General features: G+C 41.5%; 1 protein-coding gene across 4 annotated transcripts in view; it reads left to right on the top strand.

The window, feature by feature from the left end:
- sema3b (sema domain, immunoglobulin domain (Ig), short basic domain, secreted, (semaphorin) 3B) overlaps positions 1-23166 on the top strand; it is a 58535-nt gene extending 35369 nt beyond the window's left edge. For 2 of the 4 annotated variants that reach the window (XM_026332876.1, XM_026332877.1), the window contains exons 2-18: positions 407-938; positions 3441-3598; positions 4895-4957; positions 11837-11956; positions 12334-12427; positions 12537-12656; positions 12795-12937; positions 13111-13225; positions 15040-15109; positions 15216-15360; positions 16778-16997; positions 17090-17181; positions 17790-17831; positions 18024-18181; positions 18299-18354; positions 19336-19475; positions 19595-23166. In XM_026332876.1, the coding sequence (XP_026188661.1) occupies positions 758-938; positions 3441-3598; positions 4895-4957; positions 11837-11956; positions 12334-12427; positions 12537-12656; positions 12795-12937; positions 13111-13225; positions 15040-15109; positions 15216-15360; positions 16778-16997; positions 17090-17181; positions 17790-17831; positions 18024-18181; positions 18299-18354; positions 19336-19475; positions 19595-20098 (2421 nt within the window). In that variant the 5' untranslated portion in view covers positions 407-757 and the 3' untranslated portion in view covers positions 20099-23166. Of the gene's footprint in view, positions 1-276; positions 309-406; positions 939-3440; positions 3599-4894; positions 4958-5024; positions 5106-11836; positions 11957-12333; positions 12428-12536; positions 12657-12794; positions 12938-13110; positions 13226-15039; positions 15110-15215; positions 15361-16777; positions 16998-17089; positions 17182-17789; positions 17832-18023; positions 18182-18298; positions 18355-19335; positions 19476-19594 lie in introns of those variants that run through there. The other 2 variants (XM_026332878.1, XM_026332879.1) reach the window with 2 other exon arrangements.
- The last annotated feature ends 408 nt before the right edge of the window (positions 23167-23574 follow it).

The following is a 23574-nucleotide window of genomic DNA, read 5'->3' on the forward strand; positions in this document are numbered from 1 at the left end:
AGCGAGCAGCACAAGCTGGAGAGCGAGCGAGGGGGGAGCCACTGTGAGTTGGCAGTGGCACAGTTGTGGAGAGGCTTGGCAGTAGACAAGACATATCTCTATCATACACACCATCATCACCAGTGAGAGTGTGTGTGTGTGTGTGTGTGTGTGTGTGTGTGTGTGTGTGTGTGTGTGTGTGTGTTTCAGATACAGTCCCTGAGTGCTGCTGTAATGTGAAGAGATTATAGTGTCGCTGCCATAATGGAGGCTGGCATTAACACAGTCTGGAAGGGGCATCAATCTGACTGACTAAATTTACCTCAGATGTCAGTGTTTGTGTGCACAAAGGCATCCTTTGGCACCAGCATGTGTATACTAGCAATGTCCATTTCTAAACCCTCTCCCTTTCTCTCTCTATTTTTAGGTCTTCTTGCCGCTGTGTGATGTTTTTGCCCGGTTTTGGATGTGAGAGGTGATCTTGGTCATCCGTCAAGAGAGGAGCAGTGGATCAGAGAGTGACTGAATATTAAAAAGACGGCTAGGAGAGACTTGAGATCTGATACAGCAAACCACAAGTGGGGGAATCTGTTTTAGATTCAAAGGTTGGGCTGATCCTGAATCCTCACTACAAAGGACAAAGTCCAAACCAAACTAGTCCAAAGGCAAGCAGACTGTATCCAATACAGACAAAAAAATCAGAAACAGCAACAAAAGTGACACTAATCACAGACTCAGAGAAAACCAGGAAGGACTTTGTTCTAAGTCTGCCTGAAAGATGATGACCATGATGATGATGATAGCAGCCACACTGGTCACCTGCAGCTCTCTGTTCCTGCTTGGCCTGGCTGCTGCCCATGCTTCCTCCAGCACTGTGACCAGTACTTCCACTTCCTCTTCCTCTTCCTCCTCCTCCTCCTCTTCCTCCTCATCACCGCGCATGAAACTTTCATACAAAGGTAAGAACCAAAACTTCAAGGAGTAAAGAAGAAGAAGGTGGTGGTTTGTGCATGTGGGTGTCCATGTGAGTCTATTCTGTACACACACACACACACACACACACACACACACACACACACACACACACACACACACACACACACACACACACACACACACACACACACATTCTGTTTCATGTGATATTCAGCCATATCCTTTTCAAACAGCCCCGAACAGAAGCCAGATGTAATTTGTGGTTACTGTGATTCATAGCCACACTCATACAGACACACAGACACAGACACAGACACACACACAGACACACACACACAGACACACACACACACACACACACACACACACACACACACACACACACACACACACACACACACACAGCTTAAAGACACAGTGGCAGGGTTTTGTGTTTCATCCAGAGTATTGTAAGTTGGAAGAAGGCAGCTCAATGCCCAACATGGCCACATAACCCAGGGATGTTTCATCACTGAAAAACCAGCAATTACAGCCTGATCTAACTCACCAAGGACGCGAGGCTCACTGAAGGCCATCGTTCCAGCTGAGATCGCTGCTGCCTTTAATTCCATGTAGCACGAATGATAAGAAACAGATATTTTAATTTCCGATGACATGTGAACTACAAAAAGAGATCATTTTATTATCTCATGCACCAGCAGCAACGCAGCTCTTTATTTAGCCAGCACGTAAACAACACACCAGCCAGTTATATCAGGCTGATGAACAGGTTTATGAAAACTTACGATAAGTTAGTAGGTCAATAAGCAGGATAGTGTGTGGTTATTACAATAACTATCTACACCAATATATTATTATGCTAAAACATTAAACGTTACGATCTAAACATCAACTAAGATATGTTATGTTGCCTACTGTGAATATATCAGCATGTCAATGAAGCACAATTTAGCTCAGATACAGTTTTTATAGGAGAAGTTGAAATATGTCTGACAACACATTTGCTGAAAATAGCACATTACTATAAACCAAGAGCGGCAAACCTAAGGTGATGTCATGCAGGCGGCTGTTGGGTGGCGTCAGGATCTTAATTAAAGTTATAAATTTGCATTAGAACAACGGCAGACTAATAAAGCCATTTAAAAGTTTAAACAAAGAGGGCCGTGGTCTTATTTTCTATAGCACTTGGTTTAAGCCAGGTCAGCTGGGGAGGATGCAGTCCCTTTATTTCCTCAGCTTCTTCAGCCAAGAACAGAGTTTTCCTTCCACCCGCTTGAGGTGAATATTGTAACTTAAGTTTACAAATACAAGCTGAACTTTTCTGGGCACTTTCTCCCCAGAATTAAGTTTTTAAGAAACAGCAACAATACTCAGTTTTTCCACTAAAACCAAAAGTGTCATTACAGTCAAAGGACTGAATGTTCAAAAGACACTGGCTGTAGGACACAGCCCAGAAATGTTCAATTCTAAAAATCAAACGATAACCTTCTTTATCATCCACATGACTGGTCGCAACCCTGTGGCCAAATAACTTAATTGTATCTGAAGACTCTGATGACCTGAGGTGTTTGCTTCTTTGATCGAAAAGTCATTGTTCACTGTTTTATTCAAGACCGAAGAAGATGCATGGCCATGACTGAAGTATAGTCTTTGACTCCACATTGAGAGTTTAAATTACTTGTCAGAGTTTGCATGTTGCAGGTTTAGTCCCAACACGAGGTTCAGTCCCAACATGACAACAGTGATCTTGCAAAAATACCTGAATAGGTTTGAAATTTGGACCTGACTGGAATCTTGCAAAGTTCTCTCAAATTAACTTATGGTCTCTTGATTGTTTTGTATAATACATTTTTTTTTGTAACTACAAACACAAAGGCAGATGCACATTCACATGAATATGAATTGGAGATACACAGCTCAGAAAGGGCAGGCGCGTCGAACAGTTACTTGGCAGGTGAAGCCAGTCAGGACCAGCTAACAATAATTTCAACCAACCAGACCAACAAGTCACATGACGCATTGCCTGAAGATTAAACAACAAATTGCCAGTGAATGCTAAGCAGCTACAGTTGCTGCCTATCATTATCAGTGAACATGCCGGTTTGCGATTTGTGTTTTTGGAAGGTAAATATGCAAATTAAAAGCTTCTCTGTATTACCTTAGGCCCTCGTCATGCCCCGAACTAACATGATGCTGATTGGTGTGTGAAATTACACACCGCCAAGATGGATCTCACGAGACTCGGTGGTGTGTAATTCCAGCGGCTGTACATTGCAACTTACTCTTTCTTGTGCCTGGAAATGGGGTGGGGTGTGATGGCTACTTAGCTGCATTCTGCAAACTCACCACTAGATGCCGCTAAATTGTTCATATTTTACACACATAAAAATAGTAAATTCTAAAGGCTGTGCATTGACTGAAAGCAGCTTTTGTAAATCTATGGGATGCATTAATATAATCGCATGTAGCAGGAGACAAAGGAAGAAGTGCCTGTTCTATAAACCTACATATCTGTGCACTGTCAGAATTGCAGCAGTTCCATGGGGTCCGGCGGTTCGACCTGGAGCGATCCTGCTGCTTCAGCGCTCTACTGCTGGATGAAGAACGAGGCCGCCTCTTTGTCGGGGCCAAAAACTTCCTGCTGTCACTCTCACTGGACAACATTGCCAAGCAGGAACAAAAGGTTGGTCATCAAAGAACTTGTACTACAGCAAAATGTTCATTAAAGGTTTGTGGACCAACACTTAATAGGAAAACAAAGCACCATAGGCACAGGTGCAGTGTTATTATTACTGTAGAAACAAAATACTTGGTTTACTTTAGTTCATGTTAATAAAACAGAATATATATTTAAATATTTATAACCAGTGCCATATTGTCTGATTCCTAAAAATAATAAGAATTACTGTTTGTTATCAGTAATACATTAGATAATACTAAACCCACATACTTTATGAGTTTGTTTTCATACGGACCTAAAATAAAACGCAGAAAGAGTAAGTTACAGATGTGGACACACGTGACTAACCGCTTTGACAGTAACTGACTCATGCTCCTTCCACATATGAGACCACTCAGGTCAGCAGCCTCACGTGTACGAGGGAAAGGCAGAAAAACGTGGGACTAAAGGTAGAAAATCAAAGAGGTGGACAGAGACGAAAAGAAACTTTTATCAAAAAAAAAAAACATGATTAAGATCTAAATGACATCCTTTGAAGTCCGGCCTTTGGAGTATACAACAGTCACAGCTTACATCTGAAGGTGCAGAAAGACTCTTGTGCAGACTTGAATATACACAATGGGGGGGTACAATTATTCAGAAATATACTCACAAGGTGCACAAAACAACTATACAAGCAAAATACAGCCTACTACAAACATCCACAGCTGTTTGGAGTACAAGCAAATTACATGTTTGGTGTGTTGAATGTGAAACCTCAGTTGTTTTTAGATACAGTATATGGGCGAGTTTGATTTATGGCCTATGTGCTGTTATTCACTGAGGTGTGGTTGGGGGCTGGGCTGAGAACAGAGGATTAACAGAAGAAAAAAGCAGATGGGCAGGTGAGGGAGGAAGGGAAAGAAAAGAGGTGAGATGAACAGAGGAATGGACAGACTCCTTTAAGCCTCAGGCCATATTTTATCATTTCCATCTGAAAAAACATAATCACTTACAGCTTCACAGCCATGAGGCCAAAATGAACAACGTTGGGTTTCATGGAGAAGCAGCACTTGGGAGAAATAAAGAAATAAAATGATTCACCCAGTCTCCATCTCCAGCAAAAATTTTATTTGTTACTGCCAACTAATCAATACTCTAAATTAGAGTGATAAATACCCATAAGGCATTTCTTTTTCAAAGGCAAACACTTGTTCTGTGTTTTGAAAGTGAGATAATTTCTGCATTTTAATTAGCTAGTGGCTAATAAATCCAGATTTCAGCAAGAGGGCCATCTGACCATTGCTTGCTGTGTTTCAGATTTACTGGCCTGCTCCTGTTGACTGGAGGGAGGAATGTAACTGGGCTGGCAAGGACATCACTGTAAGTCTTTATCTTAGCTCATCCCCTTCCTGCTTCACTTTGGGTTTTTTTTTTTTTAAGAGAACAGGGACTTGGAAAAAGATTTAAAACCATAATCATCATTTATATGATTGGCTGAGGTCTGGTCATGTGATTGCAGCAGCATGAGGTAAGTGTGGTGGGAGCAATCCCAGCCTTCATTGTCTCATTTTATGTGTTCCTGCTGTGTTATCGGTGCTACTTGTTCTATACCGAGCTCCACAATGTTTCCACACTCGTATCAGGGTTAAACCAGATATTACTAGTCTCTGTGGGGAGACTCTGAATGATGCTCGGTGCATCAATCTCATGCACAGACAACTATCAGCAAAGTGAGATCTGCATTCAACCGTTTTCAATCTCAATTTTTGATTATTATATTATCAAAGATAATCAAATTGAAATAAACTGATAAATTATTTCTCAGTAACAAGTGACAGTGGATTTTCTTGGATTAAGTTAACTATGACTGACTGAATAAAACATATGAGCATTAACGCATCATATAAAACCCTTTTTGTAAAATCAGACATCATATCGTACATAGAGAGTTAAGAGGACTGAGGAGCTCCTTGTGGAGGAGGTAAACTGTCCACTCCTACTCAGCCCAACACAATGCTACCTTTTAATCTACTGGAGTCATGGGAGTCATCACAAGACAAAAACACCATGTTGAAATAGATAACATGTAATAATAGGTGCAACACTCCTACTTTTGGATCTGCCCAGTGGTGAGATCACTTCCTCACAATCTGTTTGTCCTAAACCCTGTCTGACTGAGACCTGCTCAGTTTGTCTCTAAAAACAAAGACATTTGTGTTTTGCCACAGCAGTTTACAGTGAGTCTGCGTTCAGTTGTTTTGTGCGGTAATCGAATTTCCTGCAATTCATGCAAATGAGAGACTTTGTAATTTGGCATATGGAATAAGAAAAACCCATTAAGCGCCGCTACTGTAACCTGATTTCTTGGCTATGGATACACATGACAAAGTTTAAACCAGGCTCTTTATAAGATAAAGCCTTCAGAGGGAGGGGAGAAATCGCATTACTTGCTGCATGTAAACCTGTTACACTGCATAAATTTAAGCTGTATTTAGCATTTAACGTGAGTTACAGACACACAACAAAAAATGAATTATACAAACGAAATCACAAGAGGTGAAAGTGAAAAAAACGGCTTTTACACTTTAAATGAAGCTTTTTTCTTTTCTTCAGCGTGAACAGAAAACATTTCAAATACTAACGTGATTAATGGTGACACGTCAATTAAAGACACTCACGACAAAAATCAAGGCAAACTAGGAAAACGCAAAGAATTCAAAACAAAAATGATGATGACATTATATTACATGTTGCTGACTGTTCAAACACAGGCCATGCTTTTTACATACACTCTATACTGGCAGCCAAAATGCAAAAGTCAAAACTGTATTTTCACCTACAGAACAGAAATATTTAGTTTCCAGGAACATATCAAGTCAATAAACGCTGTATGTAATTATTATGTGATGTTCTATATGTGGGTGGAGTCTGAGCAGAGCAGCTCAACTTTACATAAAGGACATGAGGCCACCAAGAGCCTGTGGACCACCCAGGACTATATCACACACAATTAGCTAACTATACATATCTGGGTGCATGTGTGTGTGTGTGTGTGTGTGTGTGTGTGTGTGTGTGTCCATATTCATCTGTGTAAAACTGTAATGTCCCATCAGCATACGTAGACATGGCACAAATTTGTCTATGTGTAGTGTACTGTATTTATGTTCATATGTTTGACAGCGTGTCTATACATTTGTGTTGGTGTGTGCAAGTATCCAATGTGTTTGTGTGTGTGTGTGTGTGTGTGTCTCTTTGTGTGTCTAAAACAAACCCTTCATCACTGTGATTACACAGCTGTAGCAGACGGACAACGAGCTCCATTCATGCAAAACTCAGGGCTCCAGTTTCACCTGACCAGGAGTCTGTCTGAGTGAGTCTGAGTGAGTGAGTGAGTGAGTGTGTGTGTGTGTGTGTGTGTGTGTGTGTGTGTGTGTGTTTGAAAGCAAGAGTAACAGTGAAGGTGGGGAGTGGTAGGGAGAATTAGTATAATTGCTCCAGAGGAAGAATGGGAGGAGGGAAGGAGAGAGGAAGAGATAAGAAAATAAAAGTTTGGGGAAATTTTGACAACAATTGTTTCATTGAACAGAGTTTCCCCTTGTTGGTTATAATTCCTGCGTTTCTGGCCTTTAAAATGTTATTTTATTCTTTTGTTAAACATTCACTCCCCTTTTATTCCTTTTGACTTTCAGTGTATCTGAGTGAATACTCACCCACACACTGAGAACTGAGCTGACCTCACACCGTTGACGCTAATTACAGAGAAGTGTGTTTCTCTGTAGGAAGAGGCCAACATCCCTCTCCCCCACTGGATCGGTCCTCTCCTACTCTCCTTATGTTCTCTCATCCTCCTCTATTTTTCTGCTCTCACAGGGTCTCGTTATTTTTTCTTTGGGAACAAGTTTCCAGTTGTTTTGCAGCCCCCCCCCCCCCCCTCACCTCCCCCTCCTGGCACTCATTTATTACACACATTTAATCTAAATACAAATCGGACGCTTGAAACGTTTCATTTCATCTTTCTCTTCATGGTCAAATTAACTTATTGATTGTCGATCCTCTGTTCAGAATTTGTGTTAAAAGCCAGTGACAACCAAAAGCAGTGTGTGGACATCATAACATGCTGTAAAGAGAGACAGATTCATCGGGGAAATATTATTATGCTTAGATGTGGGCGGCACAGTAGTGCAGCGGTCAGCACTATAACATCGGAGGAAGTTCTGGTTTCTGGGTTCCAGTTTTATCTTAGGCCTTTCTGTGGAAGACCAAAGACTCTAAATGGTCTCAGTAGATCTGCATCTCTGTAATAACACCTAAAGCTTGTTGCATTGTTTGATTATATAGTGCAGTATAATCCCTGTTCCCATGTATTTATTCATTATCCCTCTACACAGTATATTAAAACTAATTTACACTGTACTTCTCTAGTCCCTGGTACAGTACACAATTTCTGCAATCATGGTAGCTCGACAAGTACACACAAGACAGTTGCCCACCTAAACACAAGTAATGAACACTTACACACGCACACACACACACACGCACGCACGCACACACGCACACACACACACACACACACACACACACACACACACACACACACACACACACACACACACACACACACACACACACACACACACACACAAAGGCCGTAGGAAAACCACCACAGGCAAATTAGCACAAACACAGACACATGCACATAAACAGAGTCAGGCAGAAGCAGTAAACAGTTGACAGGTCATCAGACGCTCAGTCTGACTTAGCACAGAGCCCGGGGTGAGACCACAGACCTTAAACCTACTCAAGCGATGGCTTATGTGTTTACACAGCCCTTTTAGCACCCACTTTGTCATTAGCTTTCTCATTCACAGTTATAGTAGGGATAGTCAACATAAACTATTCTCTTACTGAATAAAAGTTGATTGTTTCAATACAAACTCCTAAAATCAACCAAGTTTTTTTTTTTTATTCCATTAACTGGGCCTCCATCTGTTCCTCTGTGCCATTAGTGAAGCTTTATAGTTTATTGAGGGTCAGAATCCAAAAATCAGTCTGGTCCGAGAGGAAAAAAAGTAAAACGTCAGCACAGGTACATTGCACTGTTTAGCAGAAGCGATCAAAGACATTCCTGGACTATTACACTGTGCTGTGTTGTGTATCTAATGGTGTGTTCAGTCAAATGTTCTCAGCCATTAACTTTATCAGAGATTCTTGGATCACAGAGATGCTCCACTCTGAGTCAGAGTCAAAACAGAAAACATTAACTCAGTTTCGACTCAAAGTGTTAAATGAGTTGAATGGGTGTAAAGAGTATGATGAAATGACGGCAACACTAAACCATCCATCCATCATCTGTACCCCCTTAGTCCTAACCAGGGTCCCAGGGATCTGCTGGAGCCTATCCCAGCTCTCTTTGGGTGAAAGGCAGGGGTCCACCCTGGACAGGTCCCCAGTCCATCACAGGGCCACATAGAGACCAACAACCTCACACACTCACACTCACTCCTATGGGCAATTTAGAGTCACCAATCAACCTGACATACAGGTTTTTGGACTGTGGGAGGAAACCAAACTAAACCTTTATAGTAAATATTTTAATGTAGTAACTAAAGGCCATTTAACCGTGAATGGCTGCTGACATATAATAAACACTTATGACAAAAAGTGCCTTAAACCTGCAGCATTTTCCATTAAAGGTTCCTAAAAGTGAACTTTTCATTTGCACTATATCAATCACTTTACGACACACTAAATTTCATTTAGTAATGTTTAAATAAATAAGTTAGGTGAGACAGAGAAGTAGCAGCAGGGCAGAAGATGTGGGTGGATTGGGTTAATCATCTCCAGAATGAAAAGGTAAAAGAGAGGAAAGGGGAAAAAAAGACATGAACAGGAGAACAATGCAGCTTTATAGAACATATAGAACATACAGACCAAACCTAAAGCTCAGGCCCCAGTGAGGTCACAGCCTTTTGCCCACTGTTTCAACTAATGAGTCAGTGGTAGGTCAAAGGTTGACAAGTGAACTCTTTAACATCCGACCACACACACACAAACACACACACACTGTGATTGCTGGTATAATTCACCCCCCTACCCCCGTAATTCACCTCCCTCGTTCTCCTCCTTCTGATCTTTCAAGTGTCTTTTCTCTTCCTACCTTTTCTTTTTCTCCTGCTTTTATTCTATTGTCACATCAAAGATCGCACTTTGTCACAGCACCACTTCGCTGACTCCCTCACCTTCCTCTGCCCTCTGACACACACTAAGGCTGTAAAAACAATGCATGTTAGAGTGAAGAGCAGGTTAGACACTGAATCCTGACAAAAGGCCTGACTGAAAACTGGCTAGATTTGGAGTGTGTGTGCTGCCTTCTTGGAAGAAAAACAGAGCTCTCCTCTGTTTGTCAACAGCAAAATTGGTGCATTGACTGGTTGAACACTTTCCCCTATAGACACACACACACACACACACACACACACGTGTTCACACACCACACCGCAACTCCCTGGTATGTTTCAAATGCTGAAAGGCAGGTTTTGCTGTGTGTGTGTGTGTGTGTGTGTGTGTGTGTGTGTGTGTGTGTGTGTGTGTGTGTGTGTGTGTGTTGTTGGCAACCCACAGTTTCGCTTGTGTGACAACTGGGTGATGCTGAGAGCAGGATATAGAGACATTTGATAAAAAGCAAAGAAACTTTCCTATAGATGACGATTAATCAAAACATTGTAAAATATGAAAACATTTTATTAAAAAAAGACAAACGTAACAAAACGTGTCTCAGATTATCAGAGATTAAATAGTTGCCTCTTGGAACTGATCTGCAATAACAAAGACATGATTAATAAATAAAATTTAAAAAAAAAAAAAAAAAAAAAAAATCACCAGAGGTTGAACTTTCCATTGGGTACAGGCATTATCTCAATCTGCGGCTGACAGTCAGATTCTTTATAAACCTCCGGGGGCTCCTAGGGGCCCAGCAGTGATCAGTAACCTGATCACCAGACAGATGTTACTGTGACCTGTATGAGGACAAGTAAATGGAAGAGAAAGGGGCAGACAGATGTGAGAGCCACCGTGCATGTTTACAGTAAAGAGTCAAAAACTACTGCTAATCACTTAATGGGCCAGTCCTCTCACAGCCTGGTGCTGAGACAGGGAGTCTGGACGGTTCACACATTTTACCGGCGAGTCCGTTAATGTACAGCTACATCTTTTCTCTAGCAGACTCCTGAGATCCAGCTTACTGTAACCTGACACTGAGATAGACAGATGTTTCCGTGGGTTAATAAGCTAAGCCTAGATAAGAACAGGAGGGACCAGAGAGAACTAAATGGTGTTGAAAGTACTTTGATGGCCATCCATCCATTACCTATAACACATATGGCACCACATGTTAGAGATCAGAGCACATTACTGCCCCATAAATCAGGCATTATTAAACATATGAGTAATAACAACAATACCACATTTTGTCCATTCACCATTTAAGGTGTTTGAGTCACTGGCCAACATCAACCACAATCCTTGAATCTAGTCTATAAAAAGTTATTTACAGAGCTAACAGAGCAGCAGACTTCCCTGTTTGGATTTATTCTCCTTCCTCCATCTGCTCATCTCTCGTCTAATATTTTCCTGCCAGTCTTGTGTTGACCCACTGCAATGCAAGTCCATAATATCCAGGTATATAAAATTCATACTGTGAATGAATTATAAGGGTTGCTAATTACACTGTTGACTGCCCAGTGCTTTCACGTGACCATTTTATCCAAAGAAGAGAGAGAGACACACACACACACACACACACACACACACACACACACACACACACACACACACACACACTTTCCTACAGACACAGGAATGTGTGTGTACTGCCAGGACACAAAGACTGTCACAACAGTGCGTTGACGGTGGACCCGGGGACTCGACAGTGTTGTCACAGACGCACTGGGAGAGGAGCTATGTGAGGAACGAATCACTAAACCACAGAGAAGAGTCCAAGTTAGTTTAGTGGATTTTGGTTTTCATCTTGTGCTGTCATGTTAACTTGTTTATGCACCTTTAATTTGGGATGCAGCAAACTACAGTCACATCTGTGGTGTTTGTTTCTGGGAACTGCAGGGGTTTAAGTGACCAAGACACAGCTGGTAGGGCACAACAGTGTCTGACTCAATATTATACTTGAAACTGACAAACTTTGCAGCACTTAGTATTTCTCTTTCTCTCTTCCAAAAGTAAACTGACACTGTGTATGCCTTCCAGTCTGACTGTGTGAACTACGTGAAGATCGTGCATCACTATAACCGCACCCACCTGTACGCCTGTGGCACAGGGGCCTTCCACCCTACCTGTGCCTTTGTAGAGGTGGGACACAGAATGGAGGTAAGGAGGACAAAACCAACACAAACACAAAATGCTTAGCTGCAGGACTACGTGTTCCCTTTTTTCAGTTCATTTGTTGTGCATTAATCAGTTTTATGTTAAGTAATCAAGGTACAATTACACCGAGGTGTTTTAATTTTAATCAAGGTCCCTTAGTTTTTACTTGCTTAAAAAAGAAAGTTACTCAAATTGAGTCAAACAAATGACTGAACTGAGTCATCAGATAAGAACAATATGCTTAGCCGATGTGGGTTTCAATTTGGGTTTGAGCTGAGAGTCAAATCGAATCATGCATTGCTCTGTGCCTGTCAAAACAAAACGAAACATATATGTGATTAACCAAATCTAATTCTCCCCATTTTCTCCCTCTCCATCAGGACCATGTGTTCAGGATTGACCCCTCTAAGGTGGAAGATGGAAAAGGGAAGAGTCCGTACGATCCTCGGCACAATGCTGCCTCTGTGCTGATCGGTAACTAAGCCCATGCAGATCAGTATGAACTAAATATCCAATAACTAAACTGTAGGTTTTTGCTCTTTTGGTGTAAAAAGGTTAAGGCACTGATAATTCTGCCTCCCAGGTGACGAGCTATATGCAGGCGTTGCCACAGATTTAATGGGACGGGACTTCACCATCTTTAGGAGCCTGGGGAAACGCCCCTCCATCCGCACCGAACAGCACGATTCACGCTGGCTCAATGGTGTGTGTGTGTTTGTGTGTGTGTGTGTGTGTGAGATTATATGCCACATTAGGCATCAATTGACTTTCAATTCTGGAGAAAAGATTGTTGGAGAAAATACTAGTGTAACTGACACTGCGATTTTTGTTTGTCTTCCAGAACCAAAGTTTGTTGGTTCCTTTTGGGTCCCAGAGAGTGAAAACCCAGACGATGACAAGATATTTTTCTTCTTCCGTGAGACGGCGGTTGAAGCCCAGGGGCTGGGAAAGTCCACTTATTCCCGCATTGGACAACTCTGCAGGGTGAGAGATGGTTTGATCACCTGAGTGCAGTATTTTAATTGAACTGGGTGTGAAGAAAGAACACGCCAGCCCACTAAGCCTTATTCAACCTGGCAACTTTAAAGATGATGTAGTGGCTGTCAGAAAATTTAACTTTGTGCTAAACCACTCTGAACTGTTTCGTCCTGAATCAGAATGACATGGGGGGTCAGCGGAGTCTGGTGAACAAGTGGACGACATTTCTCAAAACCCGTCTGATCTGCTCGGTGCCAGGAGCCGACGGCAGCGACACATACTTCGATGAGCTGCGTAAGTTCAGTGCACAAATGATCAGTAGGGCAGACACTGGTCTGTATCAGCTCATATAGGAATAAAATTCGATCACGTGCTGTAAAAGTTTGATGCAACAGAGTTTATGTTTGAAGTGATGCCAACGCACAAAAGTTTTGATTCACTGACGCTGTAATGTGGAAACTTTTATAACAACTGAAATAACAAACTGCTGTAGACTTCTTATTTTCTGGTCACATTTGTGTCATTGCCAATCCAAAACGTTCTGCAGTATGATAAAGTAATCAGAATCTTCCGAAGTTCGGAAAAGCAAAACAAAGGGTTGAAATCTGGGCTGATTTTCCAGGCCTGCTTTGTCCCCAGAAGCACATTCTGTGGGCACGAAGGGAGGGAAAGTCAAGGAAAGAATAATAAATTAAACAGGATTTTGACCTCAGCTGTAGATTACCATTCAGCCTCACATTCCTGCTGACTTGTAGAAAGCATGCGTGAGAGATTAACTGGTAATAGATTCTGGCTTGATCCAAAGCCAGTGCTTTTGCTGTGGGTTCAAAGTGAGCTGCAGGATTGTGTCTGGTGAGTCTTCATATGACTGAAAACAATAATGTGTTTTCATTAGACAGGATCCAAAAGTGAGCCTAAATTTCTAAAACATGGGTTGTGGGCAGAAGAAATATTTCATTATAAAAGACGACAATTTATAAATTCAGAGCGGCTGTTCCTCAAATGTCTGATGCCATTTCACCCAAGCAATTTACTCACAGATAATCATAGCTAAGAGATGAAACTGCCTCAATCATGTAAAATATATCTTCATACAGTAAAAAAAAAAAAAAAAAAAAAGAAAAGGTCTAGGAAAACTCCCTGGACTTAAAGTGTTAGTAAATTATGGAATCATCTGACCTTTGACTAAACCCTTCGCCAGACAGAGACCGTCAAATGATAATCATAACTAAACATGGCAGGTTCGTCCAGCTTTGGATGTCTCCACATGCTTATAATCACAGGATAGTGTCCGTTTTTTTTAATCCATACAAAAACCAACAGCACAAAATGCAGGCATGTAACCTGATCCAGCGTTACTTCCAAGGCTAAGGAGCATTTTATTAATTAACCACATTCTGTTTGGCTATAGGTGAAAAAAAAAAAAAAAAAAAAAAAAGAAAGCCCGGCCTGTCAGTAATATGTCCACTGTGTTTTGTAAACACAAGGGTTAGTCCTCAACCTACACGCTGCAGCAAGATGTTTCTGATTGATCTCCCCGACTATACCTGTGGGCTATAACACGATCCCTCTTTGGACTTAATGTGTGACACAGGAAAGGTGAACTTAGGTGGAAACGCTTGTCCAAATTCAAATGCCAACCCTATATACTTCAAACTGAACCCTTAGGCAACAACTGTTCATCACATTTCAACTCTCATCTCTTATCTCTTCTGACAAACTGAGGCCAAACCCAAAGGACCCCCCTTTAAAACAGGGGTGTTGATCTGAACCAGTTTACAATGATTCTGCCTTAAAGTAGACGGGGTGTTAGATGGATTTTTATTCATTACGGGCCAAGACTCAGAACTGTGTCTTGTTTGTGGCAGAACTCAAACTGACAGGTGTGACAAAATAATTTAATAGGACTAAATCTTACTGACTTCACTGCTCAGAGTTATAGCAGATTTTGTTACATGTCGTGATCCTCAGTTATATGTTAAGTTTCTTTAAGGTTAGTAGACATGGCCATAGGGCGGTGTTTATTTTTCTCTCAACCTTTGACCTCTGGACTGCCACCACCTGACCCGAGTGTGTGTGTGTGTGTGTGTGTGTGTGTCCGACCTCAGGCGACGTATTCCTGCTGCAGACCAGGGACAAAAAGAACCCTCTAGTCTACACTGTCTTCTCTACTTCCAGGTCAGAGTCCATTCATGTTATGTACGTGTGTGTGTGTGTGTGTGTGTGTGTGTGCGCGTGTGTGTATTTTGATGTATCTAACCCAACTCCCCCTGTCCCCCAGCAGTAGTGTATTTAAAGGCTCAGCTGTGTGTCTCTACTCCATGAATGACATCCGGAGGGCTTTCCTGGGGCCCTTCGCTCACAAAGAGGGTCCTAATTACCAATGGGTCCCCTTCCAGGGAAAGGTCCCCTATCCCCGCCCAGGAATGGTACGTTAATAAAACTAATGGACTCGTTATTAATAGACTAGTGTCAAAAGTATTTGATCATATTCTTAAATGTGATGCATTGATTCAACAAACGTATATAAATTTGTGTATTAAAAAAAAAAAAAAAAAATGTAAATCTGCTCCAAGTCAAAACAGCATTAACACTTTATTGCTTCCAATTTAATACATAATTAATAATAACACTGTATTACTGGATAAGAACAGTGTGTCAGGAGCTATTGTGTACTTTTGACATTGACAACACATTTATACTTAACACATGCAAGATCTTGAATGCAAGTTATTTAAGTCAAAGCATAAATACAAGGTCTTTAAATCTAATCTAGTACTTTAAAATTGTTGTATTGATACTTTGCAGAAATCTTAAGTGACGGATGTGAACGCTTTTGCATCTCTTGCTCCTTATATCACATTTAGGACACTGTGTGTTCACTTCATGCACACATCTCTTGTACCTTGGAAAAATACAAAATCATATCAACAGAAATGCATTAATGTCAGGTATTAAAACTGTGAAACAAGACTTCTGGGCGTTTCATACACTTGCAGTAATCACTATAAGACCAAAAGGGCTCTACAATCCTCCCAATCGATATGTGCTTATTAGGGATCTTACGTTCTGCTAAGCACACAAGCATAGAGTCAGCAGGATTTGTTCTGCAGAGCTTCAGCTGTTTCTGCCACAGCAGAACAATCCCCATTGTATGACTGCAGAATAGTAATTGTATTTGGTCTACAGTAAACTCTCTCTCACACCATCATCGCCTCGCTGGGTTCTAAAACCAGTGGAACAAATTAAGAGAAAGCAATAATGCTCACTAGTGAATATGCAAAACAGCAGAGTAAGCAGATTGAGTTTTTAAAATGTATACAGCCAATGAAAAGCCTTTCACTTCAAGAGCAAATCTCTGCTGTAAGATATAAACACACACACACACACACACACACACACGCAAATGCATCATGATGCTATATCCTGGAATGGAAATCCAGGACTGGAATTTTAATTAGAGAGGGGAACTGGACTGACCTGAAAATCTCTCACGTTCCTGTGACCTCTCATCTGGCCTGCTGTTTACATGCACAACACAAAACAAATTTACTCCTTGAAAAAGGCAAAAGTCGACAAGAGGAGCATGTGCTCAGTGCTCTGTGCTGCAGAGCTATAGAACAACAGAAGTGGTTTGGATATGAACTTTGAACTGCTGTACAGCAGCTGAATCCACTTAGAACCTGGAATGTGTTTGCTCACACAGAGGTTTACTTTTGTGCTACATCTCTTTATATTTAATTTAGATAAGATTTTTTTTTTGTTTCAATTATAAGTGTGTACACACAAGAACTTTATGAAATAAACTTCATTGTAATGTCTTCCACTTGTAATGTCTTCCACTAGTGTCCCAGCAAGACCTTTGGCAGCTTTGAGTCCACTAAGGGTTTCCCAGATGATGTGATCCAGTTCGCACGTCACCACCCTCTGATGTATAATCCAGTCTACCCTATGAGCCGACGGCCGATCTTTGTCAGAACCAACATGGACTACAGCTTCACACAGATCGCTGTGGATAGAGTCAACGCTGCTGATGGACAGTATGATGTCATGTTTATTGGCACAGGTGAATGATTTGGGTTTTTATGGCAGCTGTTTACATTTAAATATGTAAATAATGAAGCCCCATATTGCAGCATCTGTTTCTTTTTTCCCCAGACAAAGGGACAGTGCTAAAGGTGATCAGTGTCCCCAAGGAGAGCTGGAACAACATGGAGGAACTTCTCCTGGAAGAGCTAGAGGTCTTCAAAGTAAGAAAACATCTACATTTCTCTGACAACATTTCCAGAACCCATAGTTTCTCTGTCTCTTCAACAACATTTGGTTCCTCTGAGCACCTGAAGGTAATTAATGCTTACAAAGTAAGGGCGCTACGAACGCATAAAGTGTGTCCAGCTTGAGACTTCACCACCTGAAATGTGAAGAAATAGCAGCTAACAGCAACTGTGAAAGTCAAGATAAGATCTGGAAGATCAAGAAACTCGGCAACAAGGGAAACCACAATAAGACTGCATGGAGATTCAGCTGACACAGGAACAGTATTCCACCGTTACTGTGCAGTGATGATGAACAAAGAAGCTCTTCATGCAAGAGTCCTCAGAAACCTCACTTGCAAAGAAAAAACAAGGATTAGCATTTGAGGGAAAAGCATGGGGGTAGGAATATTCTGCTTTAGGGTTGTGTGGCAGCCACTGGCACAGGAAACACTGCAGGAGCACAGTTTATAAAAACTCTCATACCACACAACATAACTATGAGAAAACATAACAGCTCTTGCATTTGTTAAATTGTCAGCTGTTAGCAATAAAACTTGATTTGACATACAGTAGCGTCATGACTCTCTTGCTCTGCTCTTCAGGATGCCTCATCTATCATCAACATGCAGATCTCCTCAAAACGAGTAAGTTTGTTGTACTTCAAACTGAGCAACAGTGCATTTCACATGTAAAATCACCAGCACACACTGTTACATACACAGAAATTCTGGATGATTGGATTTATGGCATATAAACAGAACTGGACTGAAGTACTGTAGGCACAATCCTGAAAGTCTTTTATCAAATGTGTCTCTCCACCCTCCGTCTCCTCACAGCAACAGCTGTACGTGGGCTCGGACACAGGCATCGTACAGGTTCCCCTTCACCGCTGTAGCGTGTATGGAAAAGCCTGTGCCGAGTGCTGTCTGGCCAGAGACCCATACTGCGCCTGGGATGGAACATCCTGCACTCGCTACCTGCCAAACACCAAGAGGTCTGTGACCCAAACAAAATACCAATCAATACTTTGTGCAAAGTGACTAATTAACTGGTTCCTAAAGCAACGGTGGATTGTGAAATACTTTTTTTTTTTTTTTAACACATTTTATAGACGTTTCCGGCGCCAGGATGTGAGGAATGGAGACCCCAACACTCTGTGCTCTGGAGGTAAGACTCATAATGACTCTCATATTGGAATATATTGTACATCATCATTGATTATTCTAATACTTGCAAATATAAAACATGGCAAATTACTTCAAATGTCCCCATATCTCTATCATTTTTATCTACAATGCATGTTGCTGCTGTCAGGTTTGTCTTTTGCTGCTTCTTCAAATGAAACTGTAACAGCTCTGGCAGCTTTAATCGTTCACTTTTAATGGCAGTCAGCTGCTGCAGAGGTACGCTTGATACCAAAGACACTAAAGCCCCAATCTGCTCCTACAGTGACTCAGAGACTCTTGACATCTGACTGTCCCTCTGCCAAAGAATCCAAAATCCTTCACCCGTGCTGACCCCTGTCCTACCAGACCACAATACTGGCATTCTGTTGCTGCCCGTCTCTCTGCCACACAACTGAATCTGGCTAATTGCTGAAACTGAGTAATATGGTTACATCATGTGGCATGAAGTCGTGTCGCGTAACGCTAATGAAGGTCAGAGTCTCTAACGAGTGGCACTGACCCAAAGTGCTGCCAATTTACACCCCGTTGTTTTCCCAATAGATTACTCAGTTTTGATGTGAAGTAGGTTACAATTTTAACAGGTCTTAAATCTTACAGGAACCTGAGTTTACTCTGGTCCACTAATGAGCAAGGTGAAGCCTTTGTGCACAGACAGAGTCACTTTTATTGCCAAAATGACAGAAGAGGTTTGTAATGACAAAATGCTGCCAGGACAATGAAGTCCTTGTACACATCAAACATGCTGACCAAATGTTCAAATCAATTGCCTGATTGTAATGAAAGTTCCCACCAGCAGCCTTACAGAGGCAGTCATCAATCACTGTGCTGACAAATACTGTGGGTTATATATTTGTGGAAGTGACTGCAATAGACCCGGGTTCTTCGCCAAGAACTATGACACTGTTATGTCTCGTCTGTTACAGCAGACTCACAATCTCCTTGTTTCTGCTGCCCCCTGCAGATCACCATAAGCACCGTGTGGCAGAGAAGAAGCTCTATGGGGTTGAGGGAAGCAGTACTTTCTTGGAGTGTATCCCCAAATCCCTTCAGGCTAGAGTGACCTGGACCTTCCAGAAACATCCACAGAACCCACGAGTAGAGGTGAGAGGGATGTGAAAGAATAAACACAGATCCAACTCTACAAAAAAGGTTTTACAAAATGACAGGAGTGCACATTGTTTAGCTCCTACATTTTATATAATGATGTTGTTGTTTTCCAGGTGCATCTAGATGACCGCATCCTCCAGACAGACAGAGGCCTCCTGATTCGCCGCGTTCTCAAGAGAGATATCGGCATTTACCAGTGCCACGCCATGGAACATGGCTTTACCCAAATCCTACTAGGCATCACCTTGGAAGTTGTGCCCTCAACATCGTCCAATCTACCCTCCGATGCCCCTGTCCGAGTAGACCCCCGCAGCGGAGGTGGACCCTCAATGACCAATCAAAAGCTCTGGTACCGGGACTTCATGCAGTTGGTGGACCACCCTAACCTTAGCACCGTCGACCAGATTTGTGAGCAAGTTTGGGCACGTAAGAACAGCGGCAGCGACCAGGTGGATAAGATCTTTCCTGCTCCGGGAAAGGATGTCCCTCCTCTGGGCCCTGCTGTCCACCAAACTAACAAGAAGTGGAAGCATCTTCAGGAGATAAGAAAGGGGAGAAATCGCCGGACCCACGATGGAAAACCAAACCCTCGGGCGCCACGTAGTGCAGGGGAGTAACAATGTAGAGAAAGAGATGGAGGGAGAAAAGAACGACTGATGCAGGGGAAAAGGAGGAAAATGATAGAAGGAGACAGAGACCAAGAACTCCTGGAGGTGTTCACACATACAAATACACCCACGCACATAAACACACACACACACACACACACACACACACAGCACACACACACAGCACCTCCTTTACTGTGTATATTAATATATGGATGCTCCCACTCTATGGTACCCCAGTCCCTGAGTCCTTGTCCCACTGGCCAGCCCTTGCATGTGCTGCCTTACTGCCCAAACTGATAATGCACAATCCCTTTACACCACTAGCACAGTTCAGCACTGAAGTTAGTACATGGGAGTAAACCACCTCTTTATCTGTGGACAATAAACTTACACGCAACTGTCATTCCCTTTGACAAACTGTATATGGAAGGTGGCAGCACCGGATGACCACATCTTAAAATCTTGTCTGTACATGTGTTATAGATGGGTAGTGGATCACAGTATGAACCAACACCTACTCTCTGGACTACACCACAAAACACAACCCCAAAGTTTCAGGAGACCTCTCCTCGTGGATTTTCTTTCAAGCCAATGTAGATATACGACAGAGCTGTGCACACACAAAAGAATGGGGAAAAACATGACAACTGGAATTACTACTCAGTAATGGTTTCTAACTGGAAACAGAACTATCTATGTGCAATTGCATGCAGACAGATAAAACACAAGCAGATGAATTGATCAACTTCCTGTGGTGCTTCTTGGTGCACGTGTTTCCATTAACCTCACTTTTCACATGGTTTTGTGTACGTGACATAATGCAGTCACGATGAGGTAGTTACGCCAGCAGCATGGGGGCAGCCTGTGGAACAGATCAGCATGTTGCAGAACTGATTATATTATATAGTAGGTTTCATAGCAGTGTCCTTAGGCACATTGAGACATTTAGCAGCAAAAATCACACAATGTTTAGAGTCATATTTTCCTCACTGGTCCAAACCACTAGAAAATGAGGGGCAGGATAACTACTGGCATTCCATGATGCGAGAGAAAGATGAAATGTTTACAGTACACAAAGCTGAAGCACGAGTCTCTAAAAACTCTTTTAAGATCATATATGACCTGGAATACATCTAAACACATTTAGTCATACGGATTCAAACCTCACTCCAAAATTCACTATTTATCTGTTTTCCGTTTGGCCGTGTTCAATGTTTCATGCATCAACCTTAAGGACAAATCATGCACATGTTTATTTTTTGGGGAGGAAACTACCAGTTAGCGAGACACAACGAAGAGGAAAGATCTTGGTGGACTCCAAGTATGACAACCCACGTTTTTGGGCTACAGTACATATATATTAGCACAGTATTACTGACTGAAACTATGATTTTTTTCTTTTTGTACTGCAAACGGTATTACTTCATGGTCTTTTACATTTTTCTTGCATATGTCGTTTATTGATAAATAGATATATGCAGATGATGAGATGACCAAGTCCCCGACTCGTCATTCAGCACAGTAAAATGCACAGACAGCTTTTCTTCTGCATTACCCACAATGCTTTCACTTTTGCCAAAAAAGAAAAAAAAAAAAAAAAAACTCCATAAAACTTCATACACTGTTGTAATCACTTCATAACGTAGTGTTACAGTCATTAATATCATTGAATTTTGCTGCTTAACAATGTCATCTCTTCCTAATGGACAATTAGTATAAGGTCTTCCTTCTCTCTGTCTTTAGTCCAATCTGTCTCTATGTATTATATGTAAGGAAACCTTGTTTGTTGTTCGTCTGTGCTAACATGGTGTGTGTAGCCTTTCCCCGTTCTTGCTCGGATGAAGAGCCTACCTGTGGTACGATCCTGTATTGTTTCATAGTCGCCCACAGGACAGAAAGTAGCTGCCCATCTAAGATAAAACACGAATCCATGTTTTACTTTTATGACCGATATATGGTCTAAAATGTGTGCTGCTGCAACAAATTTCTCAAAAGCAAATTGGCAAATAAAAACATATTTTAGTAATAATACTCAGAATTTCACATTCAGCTTTAGTGTGTCCATTTCCAACACAGAACAGTGTGTGTCATAGGGACCTCTGGATCAAAGCTTCAGTTCTTTATGAAACAGGAGGCAACACAAACTAGGTCTGTGAGTGGATTTTAGATGTTAATGTCAATGTTATTTATATACCTTCTTCATAGAGATGTAATTAACTCTTTAAACTGAACTGACTGACGCCTGTAAAAGGGACACTCTGCATTTTGCCACCACGTCCACAAACGGCGGATTCAATGCAAACAAGTCAAAACAGAAACTAAAGGCCTACTGGTCCAAGCATGTGTCAGTAATTTGCATTCAAATCTGAAAACTATTAAGTTTAGGATTCTAATTAATTTGTTGTCATTCCTTTTAACAACATTATATACATTGATAGTGATGTCAAACTTACCAGAGTCTCCCTTTTTAGTCAGCTGTTGTGTGCTCTTTTGAAATTGCATGACCAATGTTAGTGGCTAATGCGTTTGACAATGGTGTGGTGGCGAGAAAGAGCGAGACAGAAAGCACAATGTTGAATATATTATTGTTATTATTATTATTATTACTACTCCTATGTATTTATGTGCAAAGATAAGCTGATATGTTGTGGTGGATTTTTATTTTTCTTAATGTAGATTTACATCTGTATTGTTCATGTTCTGCTGAAAAGGACTCATCCTAAACATTTTTTGTACATTGTGGGCGACGGGGAACTCTTGCTGAAAACAGTGTCTAATTAGATTCTTTGTTGTTCACACAGCCCTCCATTCAAGACTCCTGTTGTATCCCATGCCATGTGACGCACCCCTATATGACAGCTCACGACGAGAGAGAAATGTTTGCTTGTTGTTCATGTGTGTGTTTGTGTGTGTGTGTGTGTGTGTGAGAGAGAGAGAGAGAAAGAGAGAGTGTGTTTTGGGGGACAGCAGCTCTCTGTATATAATGGCAAAGGAACAGTGGTGCATGTAGGGCGGTGTGTTGGTGAAAGTTCAAAGGTTGAAGGCCAAAGTTAACGTGGTGCACTGTAATTCTCCCCGAGGTCTTTGTGAAATGTCATGTCAGATTGTTTTTGACTAACACAATAAAAATATGCAGTTAGTTAAAAATGAATTTTCTGAAATGTTCTATAAAGTGGAAAGTGGAATGATTTTTACCAAAATTTGAATAATTCTTCACGGGAATGTGGGAACACGCTGTATTTCTATTAATAGAGATAATTGTGCAACAAGAACTGATTCATTTAGATCCTTATTTTATTTGAGTTAATTGAACATTTCATCCAGTTTATCTTTGGAGTCCAAACTGCACTTTGACCACCAGGGGGCAGTCTTGTTATGGTGTAAGGTCTATGTTGTGAGAAAGCTCAATGAACTTTTATTAAGTTCCATAGTACTGCTAATGTAATGCTAACACACAATGTAAAGGGCAGATGATGTTTGAT

This window comes from Mastacembelus armatus, chromosome 7 (assembly GCF_900324485.2).
Source record: "Mastacembelus armatus chromosome 7, fMasArm1.2, whole genome shotgun sequence".
NCBI classification, from domain to species: Eukaryota; Metazoa; Chordata; class Actinopteri; order Synbranchiformes; family Mastacembelidae; genus Mastacembelus; species Mastacembelus armatus.